Source organism: Coenobita brevimanus, chromosome 47 (genome assembly GCF_032717465.1).
Source record: "Coenobita brevimanus isolate Jiangsu-jjx chromosome 47, ASM3271746v2, whole genome shotgun sequence".
Lineage (NCBI taxonomy): Eukaryota > Metazoa > Arthropoda > Malacostraca > Decapoda > Coenobitidae > Coenobita > Coenobita brevimanus.
Genome location: NC_137000.1, coordinates 17,455,766 through 17,482,849, shown reverse-complemented (window position 1 = coordinate 17,482,849; position 27,084 = coordinate 17,455,766). Strand labels below are relative to the sequence as shown.

At 41.0% G+C, this 27,084-nt stretch overlaps 1 protein-coding gene across 1 annotated transcript in view; it reads left to right on the top strand.

Moving 5' to 3' along the window:
• LOC145398947 (anti-lipopolysaccharide factor-like) overlaps positions 1-25,990 on the top strand; it is a 37,997-nt gene extending 12,007 nt beyond the window's left edge. Inside the window, exons 2-3 of the mRNA XM_080271683.1 lie at positions 25,128-25,261; positions 25,820-25,990. Of these exons, the coding sequence (XP_080127809.1) occupies positions 25,128-25,261; positions 25,820-25,932 (247 nt within the window). The 3' untranslated portion in view covers positions 25,933-25,990. The remainder of the gene's footprint in view (positions 1-25,127; positions 25,262-25,819) is intronic.
• Positions 25,991-27,084: the final 1,094 nt, after the last annotated feature.

Sequence of the window (27,084 nt, the reverse complement as noted above, 5' to 3'; positions counted from 1 at the left end):
TTTCTATTTCATTTCTCAACCTCCCGTCTGGCCTTTTTCTGCTATGCTTACAGTCTCTTGGAGTCCTGTCAGTTCACCTCTTGCTCCACTAGTTATTCTTTTTTTTGCTATATAACCTGCCAACCTTCATTTCTGTTCTTTTATACCTTCTATAATGTCTTTGACTATAGTCTGCTTTGTCACCCAAGTTGATGTTTTCCTGCCCCTTATGATATTCCCAACTCTGAACTTTCCGCTGATCTTTGATTAGTCGATTTTCCATCGATTTTGTCAGTTTCCCGGTCTCACAACCGTACGTCATAGTTGGGAATATACATCCGTTATATACTCTTCTTTTCATACATAATGGCAAGCTACTTTTCATGATGTTTCTATGTTTACCGAAAGCTTTCCATCCAATTGTGATACGTCTTTTTTATTTCTTTCCTTACTTTTAGTATTTGCCCGTAGTAATTTTGCTCCTCGACTTCTTCACAAATGTCTTTAATCTATCTCTGGTGTATATCGATTAAGCGTTACTGTAGTTTGACTCCGGTTCATGTTTAGTCCAGACTTTCGCTATTTAGGTCATTTAACATTTTTTGAAATGTCTCTGCTGCCTCTGAAATTAGGAAAAAGGCATCTGGAAACCTAAAATAGTTAGGTTTTCTCCATGTACGTTTTACTCCTTTGTTCTCCCAGTTTAGCTTCCTGAAAATACCATCTAGCGATCCTATAATAAAATGTAATTTTATCTCAATAACGCACGTCCTTCTCAATCTTAATTTTTTCCCAGTCTTTATGTAATTTAACCAAAGCAGTTCCGTCGCTCAATATGTTTTCGAGCAGTTTTTACAATGTTCTCATTTACTCCTTGTTCCCGCAATGAATTTATGATTGGTATGATTCGCACTGAGACAAAAGCTTTTTCATATTCAACAAAACCTAAGCACAGTATGTTATTATACTCTGTAGTTTTCTCAGTTAGCTGATTCACTGTGATTACATCATCAGTAGTCGAATACCCACTTCGGAATCCTGCATGCTCACGAATTTGATTTTCTTCCAGATTTTTCGGTCTTCTCTTCATAAGGACTTTAGTGTAGAGTTTGTAAATAACTGGCAATAATCTAATGGGTCGATAGTTACTAAGATCTTTTGAGTCGCATTTCTTAAAGCAAACTAACTATTGCATTATACTATGTTTTGGGAATTTTCTTCTTCCTTATACACCTGGCAGATAAGTGGGCGAGACTGTTTTGTACTTGTCTTTCAGCATCCGACAGTAAATCTGCTACTGTTCTGTCATCCTCTGGAGCCTTACCACTTTTCATACTTTTAAAAAGGAATATTTTCTTCGTCTGGTTTACTTCTGGTATTTCATTTGTGTCAAAGTTATCCATTAATACATACAGTTCTTTGTAAAATTCTTCAACTTTCTTTACCATCCTATCTCTGCATTTAATGACTTCATCATTTTTGTCTTTCAGTGATATCAGTTGTTGCTTTCCTAGCGCCGTTGTACTTCTGACCTGTTTCAGACTTTTTACTTTTTGGATGGTTTCTTTGATCTGATACATGTTTGCCTTTCTTTTTTTCTACTTGTCTCTTGTTGATAAACTTTTTTTATTCCGCTCATTTTATTTCATCTTTCATTGTTTTTACTTTCACCTTTTTTTTTTTCCATTCATGAGTTCAATGTCCATTTTTTAACAATTGTTGGCTTTGGCTGTATTAGCTTTCCCTCCTCTCTTTGCTGATTCTCTTAACACTTTTGCAGGACTATCATTCTCAGCGCCACACTCAGCACAACTTAGAGCCTGAAATCTGTTCTTTATTTCTAACTGAAATGCTGCCTACTTTTCGTTTAATTTACTTTGGCAAATCTTTTTATTTTTATTCGGCTTCTTTCTCTAACTTCTGGGACTGAATCTGGCTGTGCAACACGCCATTCTATGGTTACTTCCCATATTTACTTCGTTGATTAATGTGGCACTTATGATTCTATTATTCTTATCTGCTATTATGGAGCCCATTTCATTCTTTGTTTCTCCATTTGGACTTCTGCAGGTCCATTTTCTCCCTGTTTTTTTGTAAAAGAATGTGTTCATTATTCTCATCTTATACATTTCGGAAAATAAAATACCACCATTTCATCTCTGTCATCCATATCTCTCATTTTGAGTTCTACCATACATGCTTCTCCATTTTTCGATTTGCCAACATTTGTACTGAAGTCTCCCATGAGTAAAGTGTGGTCTCTCCTTCCATAATCTGGGAGATGTCGCCATACAATGTTTCAGAGGGATGAGAGGATCCGTATCAATGCATGGAGGCAGGATAATGTCTCTAACAACACGATTTGTGAACGTACTGAACGCACAAAGTCGACCGCCATGAAGATTATTGCTGCAGCGCACGGCGTGTCACCTGATGTCGTACCAGAGCACAAGCATGGCGGTGGAAAGAAGAGGACGACTTCCAGAGGTACAGATACGCTTCTGAAGAGGGAAGTAATCAGGAATCCTCGATGACAGCAGCATAGTTGAAGAGAATGCATAACCAGCTGTTGCAAGACGTCTCAAATCGAACTATCCAACACAGTTTTCTGAAGGAGCTGGGATTGCCAAGCCACACTGCAGCCAAGAAACCGCTTCTCACTGACCGCATGAAGAAGTAGCGCATTCAGTTTGCTGAGAAGTATGTACAGTCATAAGAAAACCTATCGTTACCCTTCAGAGCTATGCACTATGACACAACGACGAAGTGTTGTGGAATCCGAATGACGGGATAGGAAAGTTTGTACCTCAAACCCGTCAATGTCGGATATGTGAGACAGTTATTAGAATTTGTGCTAGAGGTAAAAAAAAAGCTAATTAGATCGTTTGGCCTCTGTCAGAGAGACAATACGTTTTTCTTATCCGGCACCGAAGTCATTAAATAAAAATATAACCGAATAGTCTGAAGTCGGCAACACACATGCACACGAGCAATGAGTATGTGCACCCATGCCAGACGTATGATAGAACTTCAGCCGATACAAGCCAATTTAGTAAATTTCAAAATAATAAGGATATGTATTGCTTTCTATATATACTAAATGTTGAGTAGAAGGAAAATAATAATACATGTTCAGTCTCATTGCTTTAATATTTTGTGTACCCACCTCCTTCTTCGAAAACAGCCTCTAGACGTCTGAAGCATCCCTCTGAAGCATTTAACCACCCATCTGAAGCAATCAAATGAACTCGTGCACCACTGCTAGACTATCATTAAACACACACACACACACACACACACACACACACTGTCAATGCGTATAGATTTAATACCATTCAAAATAATTTATCTGTTGTATTCTATACATAATAAAGTGTTGAATAGTAGGAAAATAATAAACCTGCCGAGTTTCATTAGTAATCCCCGGCGGGGCGCTCAGGGTAACGCAAACTATCTATCTATCTATCTATTGCCGGACGCCTCAATCCCGTTCGGGGTGGCCACAAACAAATCGCCTCCACGTCGCCCTGTCCCCCGCCATTTCACTGCCCTGCTCCCAACTCACACACCCCTCTCTCATATACCTCTCCACCCCATCCCTTCATCTCATCCTCGGCCTCCTCCTCCCTCTCCCCCCCCTCAACCTCACTCACATACACTTTCTTCGTCAGTCTTTCACCCTCCATCCTCTCCACATACCCAAACCACCTCAGTGTATTACTCTTAATGCTTCCTATCACATAAGAGGAGTAGACTGTAGCACCAGTCGAGCAGGGCAGTACTCCCGAGGTGGATGGAAAGCTGAAGACAGGGAGTGCTGGAGCTCCCGTTTCATCAGCCCTCAGGACTAGTTCCTGACCATCCCCCTTTGCTGAACTTTTTCAGTGTCTCAGTTACACAGAGAGTAGGCCAGCATGCTCTCCAGTACAAATTTCTCTAACTATCTTCACCAAACTACATGCACAGTACACACTACACTTCCTATTCAAAAATCAACAAAAATGGCGTCTACTAATCAAGCCTCGAAGTCCCCAGGGGGGGGGACCATAAATGCCCCCGCCATCTGCCCCTCTCCCGGTGACGACTCGAGGTGCCTGGAACCACTGTCTGACTCTCTTCTTCTTCATTTCTGCAACATTCGCGGCCTTTCATCTAACTTTCGCTCTGTTGAGCACCACCTCTCCTCCTCTAAACCGCACCTTCTTTTTCTGACGGAGACTCAGCTGTCTGAGGCAACCGACAGCAAACCCTTTTCTGTATCCTCCTACTTTCTCTATACTCATTTCAAAGCCAAAGGTGGCTGTTGTGTATACATACGCAACGACTTATCTTGCTCTCGTGTTCCTGAACTTGATTCTTCTGAATTCTCCACACTCTGGCTTCGGCTTTCCTGTCATTCTCTGACTAAATATATCTGTGCTGTTTACTTATCCCCTAATTCTACTGACTATCAAAAATTCTTTGACTATCTTACTTCTACGATGGAACACATTCTGTCCATTTCTCCTTTCTCTGAAATCTCCATTCTTGGAGATTTCAATGTTCACCACCACCTTTGGCTCTCCTCTCCTTTCACGGATCCACCTGGTGAACAAGCCTACATCTTTTCTATCCTTAATGACCTAGAGCAGCTTGTACAGCACCCTACCCGTATCCCTGACCGCCTTGGAGAGAGCTCCAACATACTTGACCTCTTCCTCACAACTAATCCTTCTGCTTACTCTGTTAATCTTTTCTCCCCGTTGGGCTCCTCCGATCACAACCTTATTACCTTAACCTGTCCTATCACTCCGGTACGGCCTGTGGACCCTCCAGGAAAACGTCGTCTGTGGCATTTTGGAGCCGCGAACTGGGAGGCCCTCAGGCAGTACTTCTTTGATTTTCCCTAGAATGATTATTGCTTCCATGGCCGTGAGCCATCTGAGTGTGCCTTGCGCATTACAGAGGTTATTCTCTCGGGCATGGAAGCATACATTCCTTTCTCATATCCTTTGACTAACGCAAGAAAGCCTTGGTTTAATCACGCTTGTTCTAATGCTGTCCGCAACAAGGAGAAGGCCTACAAAAGGTACCGGAGCCAACCCACCCCTGAATCACATCATCTTTACGTTTCTGCCCGGAATCGTGCTAAGTCTGTTCTTCGCTCTACTAAAAATAATTTCATCCATACTAAATGCTCTCAACTCTCCAACTCGAATTCTTCCCGCTCCTTCTGGCACCTTGCCAAAAATCTTTCTAACAACTTTACCTCATCATCCTTCCCTCCTCTTTTCTACTCTGATGGTTCTGTAGCTATTTCTTCTACTGATAAAGCAGATCTCTTCGCACAGACTTTCTCCTCCAATTCCACCTTAGACGATTCCGGTGCTGTTCCTCCATCACTTCTCCCCTCTGACTTCCTCATGGCTGACATTAAAATTTCTTCAGTTGATGTATTTTCTGCCATCACTGGCCTCAGTACTAACAAGGCATATGGGCCTGATGGGGTCCCTCCTGTTGTTCTCAAGAACTGTGTTTCTGTGCTTACACCCTGCCTAGGCAAACTCTTTCGCCTTTGTCTGTCAACTTGTACCTTTCCTTCTTGCTGGAAGTTTGCTCTCATTCAGCCAGTCCCAAAGAAGGGTGACCACTCCCAACCCTCCAACTATCGTCCAATTGCTTTAACGTCCTGTATTTCAAAAGTTTTCGAGTCAATTCTTAATAGAAAAATTTTAAGGCATCTTTCCTATCACAACCTTCTTTCCGATCGTCAGTATGGGTTCCGTCAGGGACGCTCCACTGGCGATCTTCTCACCTACCTTTCAGACTCCCGGTCATCCTCCTTTCGGGACTTTGGCGAAAGCTTTGCCATTGCACTTGACATCTCAAAGGCTTTCGATCGAGTCTGGCATAAATCTTTAATTTCCAAACTGCCCTCCTACGGTTTCTATCCTTCTATCTGTGCCTTCATCGCTAGCTTCCTTTCTGGTCGTTCTATAGCCGCTGTTGTAGACGGCCATCGTTCTTCTCCTAGATCTATCAACAGTGGTGTTCCTCAGGGCTCTGTCCTATCACCAACTCTCTTCCTTTTATTCATCAATGATCTTCTAAGCTGTACATCTAACCCTATCCACTCATACGCTGATGACTCCACCCTTCACCTTTCCATTCGGTTCCCGCAACGCCCATCTCAACAGTTACTTCAAGAAACAAGGGATGAGGCTATGGCACACCTAATGTCTTTCTTGGCTCGTATCGCTGACTGGGGTAAAAATAATATGGTTGTCTTTAATGCATCTAAGACTCAGTTCTTACACCTATCAACCCGACAAAATCTTCCACAGGTATACCCATTAATGTTTAATAATATTCAGCTTAATCCTGCATCATCCTTGAACTTGCCTGGGGTTTCATTTACTCGGGACTTATCTTGGAAAGACCATATTACATCTCTTGTAAAATCTGCTTCCAAGAGATTGGGTGTGCTAAGCCGACTCCGCTCTTTCTTTACCCCTGCACAATTGTTGACTCTATACAGAGGTTTTATCCGCCCCTGTGTGGAGTACAACTCTCATGTGTGGGGAGGCTCCCCACATGCAGCTCTTCTCAATAGGGTGGAGTCAAAGGCTTTTCGTCTCATTAACTCTCCTCCTCTTACTGACTCCCTTCAACCTCTGACTCTTCGCCGCACTGTTGCATCTTTATCTCTTTTCTATCGCTACTTCAATGGTCACTGCTCCTCTGAACTGTCTGCTTGCATTCCTCCACCTCTACGACGGGCGCGTAGCACCCGTCTGGCAGCAAACTCTCATCCCTTTTCTGTCCAACTCTCTAATGCAAGAGTTAACCGTTACTCCCAGTCTTTCATTTATGCAACAGGTCAGCTCTGGAACTGTCTCCCTCTATCTGTATTTCCTGCTGCCTATGATCTCCAGTCTTTCAAACGCAGTGTGTCCAGGCATCTCAAAATGATCGGATCTTGAATTTGGCTGTCTTTTGTATTTTGTTTTTCTCTTGGAGGGAACTGTTACTGCGGGCCATGGCCTTTGGTTCCTTCTTCCTCGCATAAAAAAAAAAAAAAAAAAAAAACGCTTCTTTATATCCTCATTTGTCAGCCTGTCTCTCCATGTGACTCCACAGGCTCCTCTTAAATAACTCATTTCCACTGCTCTCACTCTTGCCATGTGTCCTTCCAACAACGTCCAAGCTTCACTTCCATACATTAGAGTTGGTATCACAGTACTGTCATGTAGTAACTTTTTCACTTCCATGCTCACTTTCCTGTTTCTTATCACTGCTTTCAAGGAACCAGCAACCTTTCTTCCCTGCTGTACCCTTTCAAGCACTTCACCCTCCAAATCTCCATCCTTACTCATCACACTACCCAAGTACTTAAACGTACTCACATTTACCAATTCCTCACCATCCAACCTCACTGTACATTCACTGACTTCACCTCTCTCAAAAACCATCACTTTACTCTTCCCTACATTCACCTCTAGATTCCGTTTCTTACACACTCTCCAAAACTTATCCACCAAGTCCTGCAGCTCCACTTCGTCTTCACTCAACAACACAGTATCATCTGCAAACAACAGTACAGGGAGTTTCCAAACACTATCCTCTCTCACAAGGGCTACTCCAACATCCACTACCCTACCTTGTACCTCTTTTATTACCCCATCCATGTACAGATTGAACAACCATTGAAACATGACACATCCCTATTTCAACCCAATCTTCAATGAGAAAAATTCATTCAGTTCACCATCCACACGCATTGCAGCCTTAGCACCATCATACATACTCTTCACAGCATTCAGCAACTTCCCATCTACTCCATATATTTTTAATACTTTCCACAATCCTTGTCAATCGACCCTGTCTTATGCTTTCTCCAAATCCATGAAAGCCGCGTAGAACTTCTGTCCCTTCTCTAGAAAATTTTCCACTTCGGATCTAAGAATGAATATCTGATCTACACAATCTCTTCCCTTCCTAAAGCCTCCCTGTTCTTCTCCAACTAATTCCACTGTTCTTTCTCTAACTCTGTCAACAAGTATCCCACCATACACTTTTCCTTTTATTCTAAGAAGACAAATGCCCCTATGATTACCACACACTTCTTTTTCCCCTTTTCCTTTGTACAAGGGAATAATTATACCTGACTTCCAATCCTCCGGGACTCTACCTTCCTCCCAGACCAATCTGCACATCATCCACATCCATTCTGCTACTATCTCTCCCCCATGCTTCAGCATTTCACCACACACTCCATCAATTCCTGGGGCTTTCCCCAATTTAACTTTCTTCATTGCTTCCACAACTTCTATCATACTGATTTCTTCCTGTCTTCTCACCTCCTCCTTCTCCTGGCCATTCCCCAGCCACTTATACTGGCATTACTTCCATCCTCTATGTTCAACAATTCCTTAAAGTGTTCTCTCCATCTGCTCACTTTTCTTCCTTCTCCACTAGTAATCTACCATTTTTATCTTTCACTCCCCTGCTAACTTCACTTCCAACCTGTCTTACTCTCTTCACCTCTTTCCAAAACATTTTCTTACAGTCCCTCCACTTTACACTCAAATTCCTTCCAAATTCCTCATCCACTCTCTTCTTACTCTCTCTTACTAATCTTTTCACCTCTCTCTTCCTTTCTACATATAACTCTCTCTTCTGCCTCTCAACTTCGTCCACACCCCTATTTCTCATCCATTCATTGTATGCTTTCTTCTTTTATACCACAGCCTGTCTCATCTCTTCATTCCACCACACTGTTCCTTGCACCCCCCTCCGTCTTCTCTTCATCCCACACACCACATCACATGCTGCACATATTTCTTCTGTGAATATCCTGCACACACCCTCCACGTCCCCTATCTGCTCCGACTCATATTTGTCCAATCGTTCCTCCACTTCTCTCTTATATTCTGCTTTTTTCTCATCCTCTTGTAACCTTTCCACTCTCCTTGCATATACTCCCTCTTCCCGTCTTTCCCTTCTTCTATTTCTCCATCTTATTTGGATCTTGATTCTGGCCACTACCAAGTAGTGGTCAGAAAGTCCACTTCCCCAACCTCTATAAACTCTTGCATCCATTACACATATTCGCATCCTTTCATCCACACACACATAATCAATCATTGCCTTCCTTTCATTCAGTTCACCACTCGCCATGTATACCTGTGGATCATTTTGTGCCTGAAGAGGGTATTGGCTATCACCAACCCCTTCCCAACACAAATATCCACTAATGCACTGCCATTCTCATCTATCTCAGCAGGCACACTCCACTCACCCACTATTCCATCCTCTTTCACATTCCCTACTTCACCATTCATATCACCAATCAAAAACACTCTTTCATTCCTTCCAAACTTTTCCATGCACACTTCCACATTTGTCCAGAACTCTTCTCTCACTCTGCTTGCACGATCTTGCGTTGGCGCATACACGCACAGAATCGCCCACATTTGTATTCCAACTTTCAATCTTACCCACACAATCCTTGACCCAAGTGATCCATACTCTCTTATGTTCTTCTTCCATCTTTTACTCACAACTATACACACTCCTTCTTTTGCCCTCTCATTCTCACCTATTCCTGCACATATACCCCATCCATACTCCCATTCTCTCACATTCTCACCACACCATTTAGTTTCAGTTACTCCACATACATCAACTTTCGCACTCTCAAGCACCTGGACAATCTCTCTCTCTTTCACCTCATCATTCGCACCTCTTACATTCCATGCTGCGATTACCATGTCATTTGTCCGGTCCTCGGTCGTCAGAATTACATATTGCGAGGATTCGATCCGGCGCTTATAACAGCGCGAGTACAGCAGCTTACCAACTAAGCCATGTAGGCACAAACACATTCTATATATTTCTCCGCCAGGTGGCTCATTCTTGCTCATTATTCCAACTCTTGTAATTGGATTGTGATATGGCACACTAGATAGGGTAGAGACGAACAGCAAGGACCCGCCCACATGGCCCAGCTAACGTTCGTTTAGCATCGAGCAGTCCTGGGGATAACGAATCTTTTTCTTATGACTGTACACTGGACATCAGATGTGTGGAGAAAAGTTATGTTTTCCGATGAAAACACATTTCAAGTGTTCCAGGTGCGTTCTGCCAAGGTTCGTTGCCCTGCATCCCATCGTAGATATGACCCTGCCTACACGGTGCCGACTGTTAAGCGCCCACAATCAGTAATGGTATGGGGGTGTTTCGCAGGTGAAATGGGAAGGGGAGGCCTCTACATTCCTTCTAAGAACTTGATGATGAATGGTGGCCGGTACATTCAAGTTCTAAAAGATCATTTGTTAAACATTTTTGCTATTCATGCATGCGACTTTTTCATGCACGATTCAGCTCCATGTCACAAGTATATATATATATATATATATATATATATATATATATATATATATATATATATATATATATATATATATATATATATATATACAGAGAGAGAGAGAGAGAGAGAGAGATTTATCTACCTAACTATATATATAGATAGATAGATAGATGGATATATCTATCTATCTATCTCTCTCTCTCTCTCTATATATATATATATCCATCTGTCTATATATATATATATATATATATATATATATATATATATATATATATATATATATATATATACATATATATATATATATATATATATATATATATATATATATATATATATATATATGGCTTAATCGGTAGAGAGTTGGCCTGCAGTCCTAATGGACCTGGGTTCAAATCCCGCTGGGGCCGGGAACAGTTTATGGGTTTGAGTTTCATAACAGGCAGACTTTACTGATCTACCAGAAGACCCGCCGACATGTCGTAAAAATACCCCCGCTAATACCAATACATCAGTCCCGTATGAGACAGCCCCTAGCATGTATTCAATATGGACGGTGGGTGTTAGCGCCGAAGTGGTGACATGTAGAGGTGTACGGTACGTAGGAGGACTACTGGGCCTTGAAAGCAAGCTGTGAAGCCTATGCCCGGAGTCGGTCACATTAAAATATATATATATATATATATATATATATATATATATATATATATATATATATATATATATATATATATATATATCTAGATAGATAGATAGACAGATATAGATATAGATACTTATATAGACACAGATAGATAGATATAGTGTGTATCTGTGTTTCTATATCTATCTCTTTCTATCTCTATCTGTATCTATATATCTGTCTCTATCTCTGTCTCTTTCTCTATATCTATATCTATCTATATCTCTATCTATGTTTATCTACTGTATATCCATCTATATCTATTTTTAGTTCTGTATGTTTCTCTATATCTATATCTACCTATATCTATCTATTTCTGTATCTCTCTATAACTGTATCTAGATCTACTGTATCTATATTTATATCTCTCTATATCTGTCTATATCCATCTATATATCTGTCTATCTATCTATCTATCTATTTGTCTATTTATATGTATATCTATATCTATATCTATCTATCTATACATATCTGTCTATATCTATCTATCTATCAATCAATCTATCTATCTATCTATTTTTTTCTCTCTCTTCAATTTTCTTGTGTACAGTATGTGAGTGTGGTGGAGGGGGGGAGAGGAAGGGGGAGGCCAAGGATGAGATGAAGGGATGGAGTGGAGAGGTATATGGGAGAGGGGGTTGTGAGCTGGGAGCAGGGCAATGAAATGGCGGGGGACAGCGCGACATGGAGGCGATTTGTTTGTGGCAACTCCTTACGGGATTAAGGCGTCTGGCTATTGATGGATAGATAGTTATACTCAATCGGACTGCATTTTGTAACGCTATATAACTGTTAGTGCAAAACTGCCAGATGGCAACTTCATATATATCCTCTGTCTCTTGTCCAGCAGTCAGATTATGATGCTGAAATCTCAGCCCTAGAAAATCACGTATAGTCCATCTGCTTTGGCGCCTGTGGGAGACCACAGACGAGAAAAGAACAGCCGGCGTGGTCTCAGGTCGCCCACGTCGACAGGAGCCCTGAATTTCAGTTCTCCTGACTCCGAGGACGGCAGCTCAACTGATTCTACCTCATCCTGTGACATTGATGAATCAGCACGGGCACAACCAGATCACGTACGGATCGAGACAGGGCCAGTTTATCCATAAACATCTCACTAGCATTCCCTAACCTAGGCCTTACTTTAAGATTGTTGTAACAACCGGCTATATTCGGGGTAACCAAGAGAATGTCAAACTTTTGGGCTGCATTTCGTTCATAAGCCTTGCTTGATGTCGGAGACCTGCTCTTCTCGGAGCACTTAGGGGCAAAATCACCAGTCTTGTTCATATCTTTTGGGTCAACCGTTGAACACTTCAGTATCAAGAGCAACATTCGATCCAGACTCGATTATGAGTCCAGACTCGGACTGAAATCTGTCTTCATCCTTCCAGTCTTCTGCGACCAAGATTTCTTCACCAGAAGTTGGTCATCGTTCTGTCACAAGCACCTTCTTGTGCCACAGGACCCTACGACTGAAGAAGCTAACATATAGTATCCTGATGTCCAAAGGGAAAACTCTTGCAGGGGTTATCTCGTTAGACATCTGGCATACTCTCGGACATTATACTTGCAACCCTTCCTCTCATCAAACCATACATTAGGTATACCTTCAGACTCCTCATTTCCTCTAGGCTGACTTACATACCTCACCTGCCCCCCCCCCCTCCCAAACACATAACCATCATCATCATAATCAATATCGCCATCGCCATCGCCATTGCCATCATCATCACCATCACTATCACCCATCACTCATCATCTACCTATCAATTACTCATCAATCACCCATCAATTACCTATCACCCATCAATCACCCATCACCCATCAATCACCCATCACCCATCAATCACCCATCACCCATCAATCACCCATCATCCATCACCCATCACCCATCAATGACCCATCACCCATAACCATGAACATTATCATGTCATTGCAAGTCCACTGTTGAACAAAGGTCTCCGCCAGCCTTCTCCACAAATTTCTTGATTGAACTAATTTCTATCAGGTTTGCCTGCAATCTTCTCTACTTCCTCTCTCTACCTCCTGTCTGGCCTTTTTCTGCTATGCGTGCAATCTCTTGGAGTCCAGCTAGTCAGCCTCTTGCTGCATCAGTTGTCTCTTATTTTTCATACATGACCTGTCCACTTCCATTTGTGTTCTTTTAAAACTCCTGTAATATTTTTGACTTTAGTCTGCTCTCTGTCACCTAAGTTGATATCTTCTTGTCTCCCAAAGATGTTCCTAACATTGACCTCTCCATTGTGCTTTGAGAAAGGATTAGTTTGTTTTTCGTTGACCTGGTCAGTTTCCAGGTCCCACAACCTTACGTCATGGCTGGGATTATACATTGGTATACTACTTTGCATTTCATACATACTGTTAAAAAGCGAGATTTGCCAGTTAGGTATTGCTAGAGAATTCTCGACGTTTCCCAATATTTACCATAGGTTCCGGTACGAGTCAGAGTTGCCAGTTTGCATGCTGTTTGTGAACGTAGTTATTTCGTAAGTTATTCATTAATTTTTCTGCTCTTTTTCTTTATAACGTTTTATATTTGTGATTCCTTGTTAAATTTTGTAATTAAAATAAGTTTGTATGGTAAATGATTTAGAGTGTCATGTACTGTAAGAACTCTGGCATGTTTTGGTTGTCTCCGAATTGGTAACTGCTGTTGCTAGGGTCACGTACAAGACCAGCACGTTCCAGAACTTTGGAGAAGTAGATCATTCTCGAACAATGCAAACTTATATAAGGATGGATATTAGACTAGAACAAGTTCAGTTGGTTTTCAGTTCAGTTTGAGTGTAGTTCTGTGTCAGTGCAGTGCTTGAGGAAATAGTGATGTGTTGTCAAGCATAAAGTGTAATAACAGTGAAGTGTTGTCAAGCATTAAGTGTAATAGCAGTTAGTAAAGTTTGTATAGCTCCAGTGCTTGTAAGTACTGTGAAGTGAAGGTGGAAAGCATTAAGTGGAATTATTTGGAAAACAAAGATAGTGAACTTTAAGAAGCCAGTGTTTATTTTCGCCCCAGCTGACCTTCTGTGCTGTAAACCGAAAGACTGACCATAGGAAGAACAACTCACTGGGCGATGTCCTTCCTGTACTGTACTACTGCTGTTGGAGCCTGTGGCAGTGTGGAACGCACGCAACAATACTGTCAAGCTACTTTTCATGATATCTCCATGTTTACCGAAAGGTTTCCATCCATTTGTAAAGCCACCCCCCCCCTTTTTTTTTATCTTTTCGATATCATGGTCTTTTGTTAGTTTTAGTATGTGTTCCATGTAATTGTACTCCTCATCTTCTTCAAGAAATTCTTCATTTATTTTGATGATGCTGTTTGGTGTATTTGGATTAAACATTATCTCGGTTCATCATTAACCCTGCTCTGAGACTTTCTACGTTTAGGTCATTTAACATTTCTTGCAATGTCTCTGCAGTTTCTGAGATTAGGACAGTGACATCTGAAAACCTTAAATGATTTCTCCATCTATGCTTACTCCTTTGTTCTCCTATTCTAGCTCTCTGAAAATGCTTTCAGTTCATGTTATATATAATTTTGGTGAAACTGTATCTAACTGACACACTCCTTTCTCAGTTTTAATTTTTTCTGAGCCTTAATGTAACTTAACTGTAGCAGTTTCCTCTTTCTATATGTTTTCTAGCAGTTTTAAAGTGTTCTTGTTTACTCCTTGCTCCTGCATGGAATTTAGAATTGTTATGTGCTCCACTGAGTCGAAAGCCTTTTTGTTATCGACAAACATAAGCACAGTGCTTTATTATATGCTGTTCATTTCTCAGTTGGCTGATTCTTTGCGTGTAGAGGATCAGTAGTCGAATACCGGCTTCGGAACCCTACGTGCTCAAGAGCTTGGTTTTCTTCCAAATTTGGTGTTACTCTCTTCGTAAGGACTTTAGTGAAGAGTTTGTGAGAAATTATTATAAGCTAATAGGTCGATAGTTACTAAGATCTTTTCAGTCACCTTTCTGATAAAGCAAAATAATTATTACATTACACTATGTTTTGGTAATTTTCTTCTTTATACACTGATTAAATAAGTGGGCGAGCCAGTTTTGAACTTCTACACCTTCATCCTACATTAAATCTACTACTGATCCGCTTTCTCGTAAGACCATTCTTCTTTTTACACTTTTAAAAGTTTACATCATCTGGTGGTACCTCTAGTATTTCATTGACGTCAACTGAAAAATTACTGTAGTTATCGGCACTGTCGTCTTTGATGCATACAGTTCTTTGTAAAATTCTTCAACTCTCTTCACCATCTTCTCTTTGATGCATACAGTTCTTTGTAAAATTCTTCAGCTCTCTTCACCATCTTGTTTCTGCATATATTCATGATTTCACCACTGTTGTCTTTCATTAATATAGTTGTCATTCCTAGTTACAGGTTTTGTTTTCACTCGGTTTGTCTGTTTGTTTGTCTGTCTGTCGTCTGTCTGTCTGTCTGTCTGTCTGTCTGTTACCAACTTTATGCAAAAACTACCGGTGCGATTTTAACTAAAGATACAGGGATGATGGGCTGTAACCTTTTGATCACCTGATTAAATTTTGGGCCAAATTGGGCCAAGGTCTAGGCTCTAGGCCAAAAAATGTTAAAAAGAAAATAGTTTTTTCAACATAATTCGTTTCAAATTCGTCATATCGACATGAAACCAAAACCTAAATGTGAATCTTCAAATCTGCATCCTACGACATGCCGCATTACATCAGTGGGGTCATCCCCCAGTTAGTGGTAGGCGGGTCAATATCAGGTGGGTCGGGACTAGAATTTCAGATGGACATGAAACCGTCAATTTTCACCCGATTCACTCCAGACATGGTATGTGACGTCTTTGACTAGATATCCTGTTGAGTTTATACGTCAGCACATAAGTGATTGCAGGGGACGGTTTTCCTGTGCCTTGGCACTGCATCTTCTTCCATTTGCTTCAGACCTGTTTTGAGACATTCTCCTTATTTTCTTCTCTTTGTCTCTTGTTAATACGTTTGTTTAATTCTTCTCTTTCTGTTTCATCTTTGTTTTTGCCATCATTTCCTTTCCTTTCATGAATTCGAGGGTCATTTTGAATGCTTGTATGCTTTGGTTATATTAGCTTTTCCTACTCTCTCCGCTGATTGCCTTAATACTTTTGTTAGTCTATCATTTAACTCAGTATCACACTCGGTATAACTTAAGAGCCTGAAATGTTTTTTTTTTTTTTTCTAATTGAAAGGCAGTATTGTTTTCGTTTACTTTTAGTGGGCATATCACTTCATTTTTAATTATTTTCTCTCTTTCACTTATGAAACTGATTCTGGCTGTGCAAGTCACCATTCTTTGGTCAATTCCTATATTTAATTTGTTGATAACTGTGACATTAGTGATCGTGTTGTTCTTCTACAATGAAGTCGATTTAATTCTATGTTTTTCCTGTTCGGTTTCTCCAGGTCCAGTTTCTTTCTGTTCTTCTGTGGAAGAATGTGTTCATTATTTTCATGTCATACATTCCAGCAAATTTTTCACCAAATCACATCTGTCATTCCTTTCTACTACTCCGAATTTTCCGATACATGTTTTTCCACTTTTTGCATCGCAAAGCTTTTCATTAAAGTCTCCCATGAGTATAATATATCTGGATTATTCTTCATACATAATCTGGAAAATGTCACACAGAATATTTCTATTTCTTCATCTGTTCCTTAAGAAGTGGGTGTATGTACCGTACTTGTATTGCTTTCAGGGTGCATCTTTTTCATAGTAACTGCAGTCCATGTTGTGCTGTCAGACACAGTGCTGAATTTAACAATGTTCTCTGCAAGATTTCTGTTTAATAGAAATCCTACACCACTAACTCTTTCATTCTGCCTTCTCTGCAATAAAATAGGTTGTTGTTGTCTTGTAGCTGAATTAGATTATCTTCTTACCTGTGGATCTCACTCAAACACATAATATCCCAACTTATGTGTTCTGATTGTTATGAAGGTATCAAGTTTGTAATCTTCTGCGAGGCTTCTTACACTGTACTCGTCGATATTCATGGAATATAGTTGTCCGAAACAGTGTATACTCACCTTCAGTGGCACCCGTAAGCACAGGAGACAGTGCTGCTGAACCTTTAGTAGACGATGATCCAACAGGAACACCCGTAAAATCATTACCTTTAGAATTCACAATTGGGTGTATATATATATATATATATATATATATATATATATATATATATATATATATATATATATATATATATATATATATATATATATAGAATGGTGGGTTGCACAGCCAGATTCAGTTTCAAAAGTGAAAGATGATTAAAGATAAAAAGATATGCCCAACAAAAGTAAACGAAAACAAAGCAGCCTTTCAACTGGAAAATAAGGAACAGATTTCGGGCCCTAAGTAATGCTGAATGTGACACTGATCAGCTGAATGACAGGCTAACAGAAGTGCTTAGAGAATCAGCGGAGGTAGTAGGAAAACCTAATACAACCAAAACCAAGAAGCATTCAGAAAAGACACTCGATCTTATGAAAAAATAAAGAAAGGAAATGAAAGTAAAATCAAAGAAAGATGAAATAGAACGAGCGGAATTAATTAAGCCTATCAACAAAGACAAAGAGAAGAGAAAAGAAAGAGAAACATGGATCAGATCAAAGGAACCATCAAAAAAGGAAAAAGTCTGAAACATGTTCGAAGTAAAATGGGGACTAGGAAAACAACAAATGACATCACTGAAAGACAAGAACGGTGAAGTAATTAAATGCAGAGCTAAGATGCTGAAGAGAGTTGAAGGATTTTAAAAAGAACTGTATGCATCAAAGACGGTAGTACCAATAGCTAACCTTCAGTTAACACAAATGAAATACCTGAGGTAACACCCAAGTCCTGTCCTCCCCACTTACTGTTTTTTAATCAGCCCATACACCACTGACCGGGCTAATGTATGGCCCGGCCTGCACCATATATGCAGGGAATCTTTCAACAACAACAGCAACAACCAGACGAAGTAAATATTTCTCTTAAAAATATGAAAAGCGAGAAAACTCCGGGAGAAGAAGAAATAGTAGCATATTTACTGTTCGATGCAGGAATACAATTACAAAATAGGCTTGCCCACTGATTTACACAATGTATAAAAAAGAAGAAATTTCCCAAAACATGGTGTAATGCAACACTTATTTTACTTTACAAAAAAGGTGACTCAAAAGATCTTAGTAACTACCGACCCAGTAGTTTATTATCAGTCTTTTACAAACTCTTCACTAAAGTCCTTACAAACACAATAACAATAACAACAAATTTGGAGGAAAACCAACCTCGTGAACAGGCAGGATTCCGAAGCGGATATTCGACTACTGATCAGCTACACACAGTGAATCAGCTAATTGAGAAAACCACAGAATATAATAAACCACTGTGCTTAGGTTTTGTTGATTACGAAAAAGGCTTTCGACTCAGTGGAGCACACAGCAAGTATAAAATCATTGCGAGAACAAAGAGTGAATGAAAACATTGTAAAACTGCTCGAAAACACATATAAAGAGAGAACTGCTACAGTTAAATTTCGTAAGAACTCTGAAAAAATTAAGATTGAGAAGGGCGTGCATCAGGGAGATGCAATTTCACCAAAATTATTTACAGCATACCTAGAAAGTATTTTCATAAAGCTAGACTGGGAAAACAAAGGAGTGAACACAGATGGAGAAAAGCCAAACCATTTTAGATTTGCAGATGACATTGTTCTTATCTCAGAAACAGCAGAGATATTGCAAGAAATGTTAAATGCCCTGAACAGAGAAAGTCTCAAAGTAGGGCTAAAGATGAACCGGAGCAAAACTAAAGTAATGTTTAATCCACAAACACCAAAGAGTGTCGTCAGAATAAGCGGAGAAATTCTTGAAGAAGTCAAGGAGTACGGTTACTTGGGACAAATACTAAAATTAACGAAAGATAATGATAACGAAATAAAAAAAGACATTACGATCGGATGGAAAGCTTTCGGTAAACATATAGACATCAAGAAAAGTAGCTTGCCAGTTTGTATGAAACGAAAAGTATATAACGAATGTATAATTCCAGCTATGACGTACGGTTGTGAGACCTGGAAACTGACAGAATCGATGGAAAATAAAATAATCCGTTCTCAGAGGGCAATGGAATGGTCAATGTTGGGAATATCTTTAAGAAACAGGAAAAGATCGACTTGGGTGAGAAAGCAGACAAGTCAAAGATATTACAGAAGTTATAAAAGAACAGAAATGGAGGTGGGCAGGCTCTGTACCAAGAATAAGGGATAACCGATTGAGCAAGAGGGTGACTGACTGGCGTAGCAGAAAAAGGCCAGACAGGAGGTGGAGAGAAGAAATCTGCAGGGAAAACGCGGCAGAGATTGACTCAGTCAAGGAATTCGTGGATAAGGTTGGAGGAGGCCTTTGTTCAGCAGTGGACCTGTAATGGCTGATGCTTTTATCCATATATATATATATATATATATATATATATATATATATATATATATATATATATATATATATATATATATATATGAGCATGGAAGTGAAAAAGTTACTACATGACAGTATTGTGATACCAACTCTTACGTACGGAAGTGAAGCTTGGACGTTGTTGGAAGGACACAAGTCAAGAGTGAGAGCCGTGGAAATGAGTTATTTAAGAGGAGCCTGTGGAGTCACATGGAGAGACAGGCTGACGAATGAGGATATAAAGGAGCGTTGTGGTGTTGATGTGGATGTGATAGGAAGCGTTATGATGAACACACTGAGGTGGTTTGGCCATCTGGAGAGGATGGAGGGTGAAAGACTGACGAAGAGAGTGTATGTGAGTGAGGTGGAGGGGGAAAGAGGGAGGGGGAGGCCGAGGATGAGATGGAGAGATGGGGTGGAGAGGTATATGAGAGAGGGGGGTGTGAGTTGGAAGCAGGGGAGTGAAATGGCGGGGGACAGGGCGACTTGGAGGCGATTTGTTTGTGGCCACCCCAAACGGGATTGAGGCGTCTGGCAATATATATATATATATATATAGATAGATAGATAGATAGATAGATACGGTACTCCCTCAAATATCTGACGTAATAGAGACAAAGGCATGTCCGGGTAGTGGCAATATCTGGACAAAGAACAATATCCCCCCTGCTATACCCAGACCTTACCAACCTCCAACCTATACCTATCCTATTTGTACAGTGCCTTTGCTTATTCTGGTAGTGTTTTTCGGTCACTCAGGCATATTTAGACATCAGAACACACATAGGAATATCCAAAATAATTTTAAACACCAAGAAAACCATGCAAAAAAAAAAAAATGAAAACCAAAAAATACCCTACCTATATACTACCGTATGTACAACACCCCTCCCAATTTTGGCACTGTTTTCGGGTCAATCTACCATATTTAGACATCAAAACACACATTGGAATATCCAAAGTAATGCTAAACACCAAGAGAAACCTGCAAAAATTTTAAGCAACAACAACAAAATCTATATGTACAGTACCCTTCCAAAGTTTGGGTGTTTTCCAGTCACTCTGCCATACTGAGACATCAAAACACACATAGGAATATCCATATTAATGCTGAACACCAAGAGAACAATTCATAAAATCCACACAAAAAACTGAGGACGGTTGGAAAATCAGTTATCTTTCTGTGACACGAGTGACAGCTGCTCCTGGAGCACAAGGAAAAAAAAAATCCAGGACTAAGTATGCCACCGGAAATAGGTTATATTGGTATAATTAGTATACCATCATCTTCACTGGTGTTTATACTATAAGTTAATAAAAACACAACCTGATGAGTAAAACAACAAAACTGCAGTGAGAATAAATGTTGTGAGAATATATGTTGTTCAAGAGTAAAACTTACCTTCATATAACTTCCCACCACCCGAGTGCAAAATTTTGCCCGACCTTGCAAGAGTTAGGCATATGTCTAGATGCAGAATTTCACGAGCTTTGTCGTGGATTTCTCGGAAATTTGATACGACCAACAGTATTTAAGTACATCGCCAGAAACTTTAAAAACTCAAGGGTTAATGCTTTCAGCACAAAGGAGGGGAGGGGCTCAGTGAGTGCGGGGAGAGCCGGGAGGCAGGGCTGGGAAGGCAGGGAGCATTGGAGGGTATGGAGGAGGGATGGGAGGGGGAAGAAGAGAGGCTGTGGAAAGGATTTTCACCCTTCTGTCACGAGACAGACGGGTGCTTTCATCTGACTTGTGGCTTGTGGTCTGTCTTACACATGCGTTGGCTGTTGGGAAACACAGCTCCCGGTGACTGGTCTACTTTGGACATTCCGTGTAGAGGAGGACAGATGCTTTCACCTGACATGTGGCTTGCAGTCTGTGTTACTTGTGCGGAGGCAGTAGGGAAACAATAATTCCGGGGGCCATGTGACTTTGGACATTCCATGGGGATGCATACGGTGCGTTCTGACACCGTTTGTGGGTTACGTTCGGTATTACTCGGGTGCTGGAGGTTCATAGGGAGTGAACAGGCCAGCGTGCAACTTTGACCATTCAGTGTGGGGGCGGACGGACATTTTAGCTCAGCTTGTGGGTTATGGCCTATTTTCGTTATCATGGCCAGTGGCCATGATAACGATTGTCTGAACATGTCAACTGGCCAGCCAAAGTTTTCGGGGACTTATACGTCAGGATAATTGCAAGTAAATTCGGACAGTCCTTTAACAGAGCCATGGTCGGCCATCGCGATAATGAACTGGTCTGGATACTGCAAGTCTGGGGGTAGGGGGGTTTTCAAGAATACTCCCCCAGTATCCCTGCTTGTCGTAAAAGGCGACTAAAAGGGTTGGCGGAGGGTTAGTGCCCCTCCCCGGAAAACAACTAACTAAAAAAACAAACAAGAAGCCTCGGACAAGGACTGACCAAACGTTGATGACCCAGGACCGGACAAAGGACTTGGTAATGTGTACATGGAATGTAAGAGGAGCGAATGATGAGGTGAAAGAGAGAGAGATTGTCCAGGTGCTTGAGGATGCGAAAGTGGATGTATGTGGAATAACTGAAACAAAATGGAGAGGAGAAAGTGTGAGAGAATGGGAGTATGGATGGGGTATATTTGCAGTAGATGAGAATGAGAGGGCAAAGGAAGGAGTGTGTATAGTTGTGAGTAAAAGATGGAAGAAGAGCATAAGACAGTATGGATCAGTTGGGTCAAGGATTGTGTGGGTAAAGTTGAAAGTTGGAATACAAATGTGGGCGATTGTGTGTGTGTATGCGCCAACGCAAGATCGTGCTAGAAGAGTGAGAGAAGAGTTCTGGACAAATGTGGAAGTGTGCATGGAAAAGTTTGGAAGGAATGAGAGAGTGTTTTTGATTGGTGATATGAATGGTAAAGTTGGTAATGTGAAGGTGGATGGAATAGTTGGTGAGTGGGGTGTGCCTGCTGAGATAGATGAGAATGGGAGTGCATTAGTGGACATTTGTGCTGGGAGGTTGGTGATAGCCAATACCCTCTTCAGGCATAAAATGATCCACAGGTATACATGGCGAGTGATGAGAAGGGTGGGTGGTGAACTGAATGAAAGGAAGGCAATGATTGATTATGTGTGTGTGGATGAAAGGATGCGAAGATGTGTAAAGGATGCAAGAGTGTATAGAGGTTGGGGGAGTGGACTTTCTGACCACTACTTGGTGGTGGCCAGAATTAGGATGCAAGTAAGATGGAGGAATAGAAGAAGGGAAAGACGAGAGGAAGGAGTAGTTGCAAGGAGAGTGGAAAGGTTACAAGAGGATGAGAAAAAGGCAGAGTATAAGAGAGAAGTGGAGGAACGATTGGGCAAATATGAATTGGAGCAGATGGGAGTCGTGGAAGGTGTGTGTAAGATATTTACAGAAGAAATATGTGCAGCATGTGATGTGGTGGGTGGAAGGAAGAGAAGACGGAGGGGGGTGCAAGGAACAGCGTGGTGGACTGAAGAGGTGAAACAGGCTGTGGCACAAAAGAAGAAAGCATACAATGAATGGATGAGAAATAGGAGCGTGGAAGAAGTTGAGAGGTGGAAGAGAGAGTTATATGTGGAAAGGAAGAGAGAGGTGAAAAGATTAGTAAGAGAGAGTAAGAAGAGAGTGGATGAGGAATTTGGAAGGAATTTGAGTGTAAAGTGGAGGGACTGTAAGAAAATGTTCTGGAGAGAAGTGAAAAGAGTAAGACAGGGTGGAAGTGAAGTTAGCAGGGGAGTGAAAGATAAACATGGTAGATTACTAGTGGAGAAGGGAGAAAAAGTGAGCAGATGGAGAGAACACTTTAAGGAATTGTTGAACGTAGAGGATGGAAGTAATGCGAGTATAAGTGGCTGGGGAATGGCTGGGAGAAGGAGGGAGGTGAGAAGACAGGAAGAAATCAGTAGGATAGAGGTTGTGGAAGCAATGAAGAAAGTTAAATCGGGGAAAGCCCCAGGAATTGATGGAGTGTGTGGTGAGATGCTGAAGCATGGGGGAGAGATAGTAGTAGAATGGATGTGGAAGATGTGCAGATTGGCCTGGGAGGAAGGTAGAGTCCCGGAGGATTGGAAGTCAGGTATAATTATTCCCTTGTACAAAGGAAAAGGGGAAAAAGAAGTGTGTGGTAATCATAGGGGCATTTGTCTTCTTAGTATAATAGGAAAAGTGTATGGTAGGATACTTATAGACAGAGTTAGAGAAAGAACAGGGAAATTAGTTGGAGAAGAACAGGGAGGCTTTAGGAAGGGAAGAGGTTGTGTAGATCAGATATTCATTCTTAGATCTTTAGTGGAAAAGTTTCTAGAGAAGGGAAAGAAGTTGTATGTGGCTTTCATGGATTTGGAGAAAGCATATGACAGGGTGGATAGACAAGGATTGTGGAAAGTGTTAAGAATATATGGAGTAGGTGGGAAGTTGTTGAATGCTGTGAAGAGTATGTACGATGGTGCGAAGGCTGCAGTGCGTGTGGATGGTGAACTAAGTGAATTTTTCTCTTTGAAAGTTGGTTTGAAACAGGATGTGTCATGTCTCCATGGTTGTTCAATCTGTACATGGATGGGGTAATAAAAGAGGTACAAGGTAGGGTAGTGGATGTTGGAGTGGCCCTGGTGAGAGAGGATAGTGTTTGGAAACTCCCTGTACTGTTGTTTGCAGATGATACTGTGTTGTTGAGTGAAGACGAAGGGGAGCTGCAAGGCTTGGTGGATGAGTTTGAGAGAGTGTGTAAGAAACGGAACCTAAAGGTGAATGTAGGGAAGAGTAAAGTGATGGTCTTTGAGAGAGGTGAAGTCAGTGAATGTATAGCGAGGTTGGATGGTGAGGAATTGGAAAATGTGAGTACGTTTAAGTATTTGGGTAGTGTGATGAGTAAGGATGGAGGTTTGGAGGGTGAAGTGCTTGAAAGGGTACAGCAGGGAAGAAAGGTTGCTGGTTCCTTGAAAGCAGTGATAAGAAACAGGGAAGTGAGCATGGAAGTAAAAAAGTTACTACATGACAGTATTGTGATACCAACTCTAACGTACGGAAGTGAAGCTTGGACATTGTTGGAAGGACACAAGTCAAGAGTGAGAGCAGTGGAAATGAGTTATTTAAGAGGAGCCTGTGGAGTCACGTGGAGAGACAGGCTGACGAATGAGGATATAAAGGAGCGTTGTGGTGTTGATGTGGATGTGATAGGAAGCGTTGTGAGGAACACACTGAGGTGGTTTGGCCATGTGGAGAGGATGGAGGGTGAAAGACTGACGAAGAGAGTGTATGTGAGTGAGGTGGAGGGTGGAAGAGGGAGGGGGAGACCGAGGATGAGATGGAGGGATGGGGTGGAGAGGTATATGAGAGAGGGGGGTGTGAGTTGGGAGCAGGGAAGTGAAATGGCGGGGGACAGGGCGACTTGGAGGCGATTTGTTTGTGGCCACCCCAAACGGGATTGAGGCGTCTGGCAATAGATAGATAGATAGATAGTGTTTGTGTGTGAGTGTGTGTGTGTGTGTGTGTGTGTGTGTGTGTGTGTGTGTGTGTGTGTGTGTTTTCTCTAGCCAGTGATCTATCATTTTTGATTAATAATCCAGTGATATGACATCTATGAAAGGTTACTAATCCCCAATATTTGGTTTGGTGTGGTCAGACTGTGGCGCAGGGGTGATATACAGATCTTGGGCCACGCCTGCACCTACCGGGTGAGGCCGAGGATCAGGCGCTGGCGTCTCTACTACCGCGGTAGGGTCACCTGCCCTGGCTGGACCTCCATCACTGGCTCAGGTAGGTTGTGGTGGCGATAGTGTATAATAGTGAAAGAGGGTTGTGGTGTTGGTGGTAATGGTAATGGAGGTGATGATTGAGACTGATTTATTGCAATGGCAGTGGTGCTAGCACTGGAGGTATTAGTGCTTGTGGTGGTGGTAATGGTTACTTTGGTGGTAATGTGATGGTAATGGTTGTGGAAGTGGCTTTGGCTATGTTATCTGGGTTTGTGCATGCGATGGTGGTAGCTGAGGCTCTGGTAGTGAGATACGTTGACTGATCATATAACTGAGTGACGACTTACTGTGTTGCAGTTGTGTACTATACATTGTCATATAATTTATAAACATAACTGTCGAAGATAATTCCACTACTCGTTTTGCCAAACGAGTAAAGGAGAAAGTAATGGGAGTTTGAGGTGTAAACCAATAACAACGATGTAACAAACACCTGATACATTTTGTGAAAATAGCACAAAAAAAAAAAAAAAAAAAAAAAAAAAGACACTGGGAAACCTGACATATTCACTAACAACACTGTGATCAACTAACAATAATTTGCGTGTCCCTCCATCAGCCCAGACACGCAGCCGTTCCAAAGTGGTCAACGAGACAGTCACCGACTTCTTGAACAAGGCTGTCAGCGCGGGTCTCATCACGAAGAGCGAGGCTCGCAGCTGGCTTCAGTAAACATCATGCGGGGAGTTCACTTGAATTCACTAAACACTTACCCAACATAGCATAACCTGAAGGCGGCTGTCATTACTGTGAGTCATGTCTGCAGTTAGCTTCAGTTAGTATTTTATTTGACCTTAGTAAAACAAACTTTATCATCCCGAACCAAATCCAGTGTAGCTTATCCTGAAGATGAGTCTCATCAAAGAATGCAACGCTTGCAGGTGGCTCCAGGTAACATCTTCCTTGGACCACACTTCAGTTTCATTCATCGGTTTTATCACAGTCTATTTTACTCTAGTTTATCATAACCAACTCTTCATTTTACCTAACTTAACCATTTCGAAATATAATTTTTGGGAACCTAAGTGGAAACCATCATAGGTAACCTACTCAGTTAGCGATACTTTACCAGTAAACCTAACCTGTCATTCCCTAAATTTATTTCTTATCGACAAAGTAAAACGACTTGTCACCATACAGTAATATACTGTAGTCTTAAAAAAGGAATGATAAAAATTGTTAACTTTTTTGAAGCCTAATGCATTTATTGTTTACTTAACCTATATTGCCTCGCTTTATCCATCTTATCTGGTCTGCATCAACCACAGTCATAAAAAAAGAAATTTGGGGAAAAAAAAAAAAAAACACGTGTAAGCTTTTTTTTTTTTTGTCCGGTGTAATATTCAGTTGAAAAAGTTTTATCAAAGTTCGAAGCTGTGAATGTGTGAGAGATGGTTAATACTTTCACTGGGGATTCTAGTAATGATCCTCGTACATCTGTGCTTTCCGTTTTGCTTGTTATTGTTCCTACCCATTAATTATTTGGTTCTTGAAGAAAGGGATAGGTGATGAAGAAAGTTCGAGGTTCGGAAGTTAATAAATTCTATCTCTGTTCAGTCTGTTCTTAGTCAGACTGCATCACCAATTTATGTGCTTGTGGTGAAAAAATATATATCATCTTTGACTATGTCTGTATATTTCCTTACATAAACCTGAACTTAATAGTTTTAATCTAATTAATCTCATGTTATGACTTTTGCGAAATATTGTAGGTGACTAACAAGTCTAGAATCAGCAGGATGTGTGACCACTGAGATTTTAACCAACCCCTATATTTAAAGTCTCCAATAAAGGATACAATCTTCTGGCATTAGCGAGGAAAAT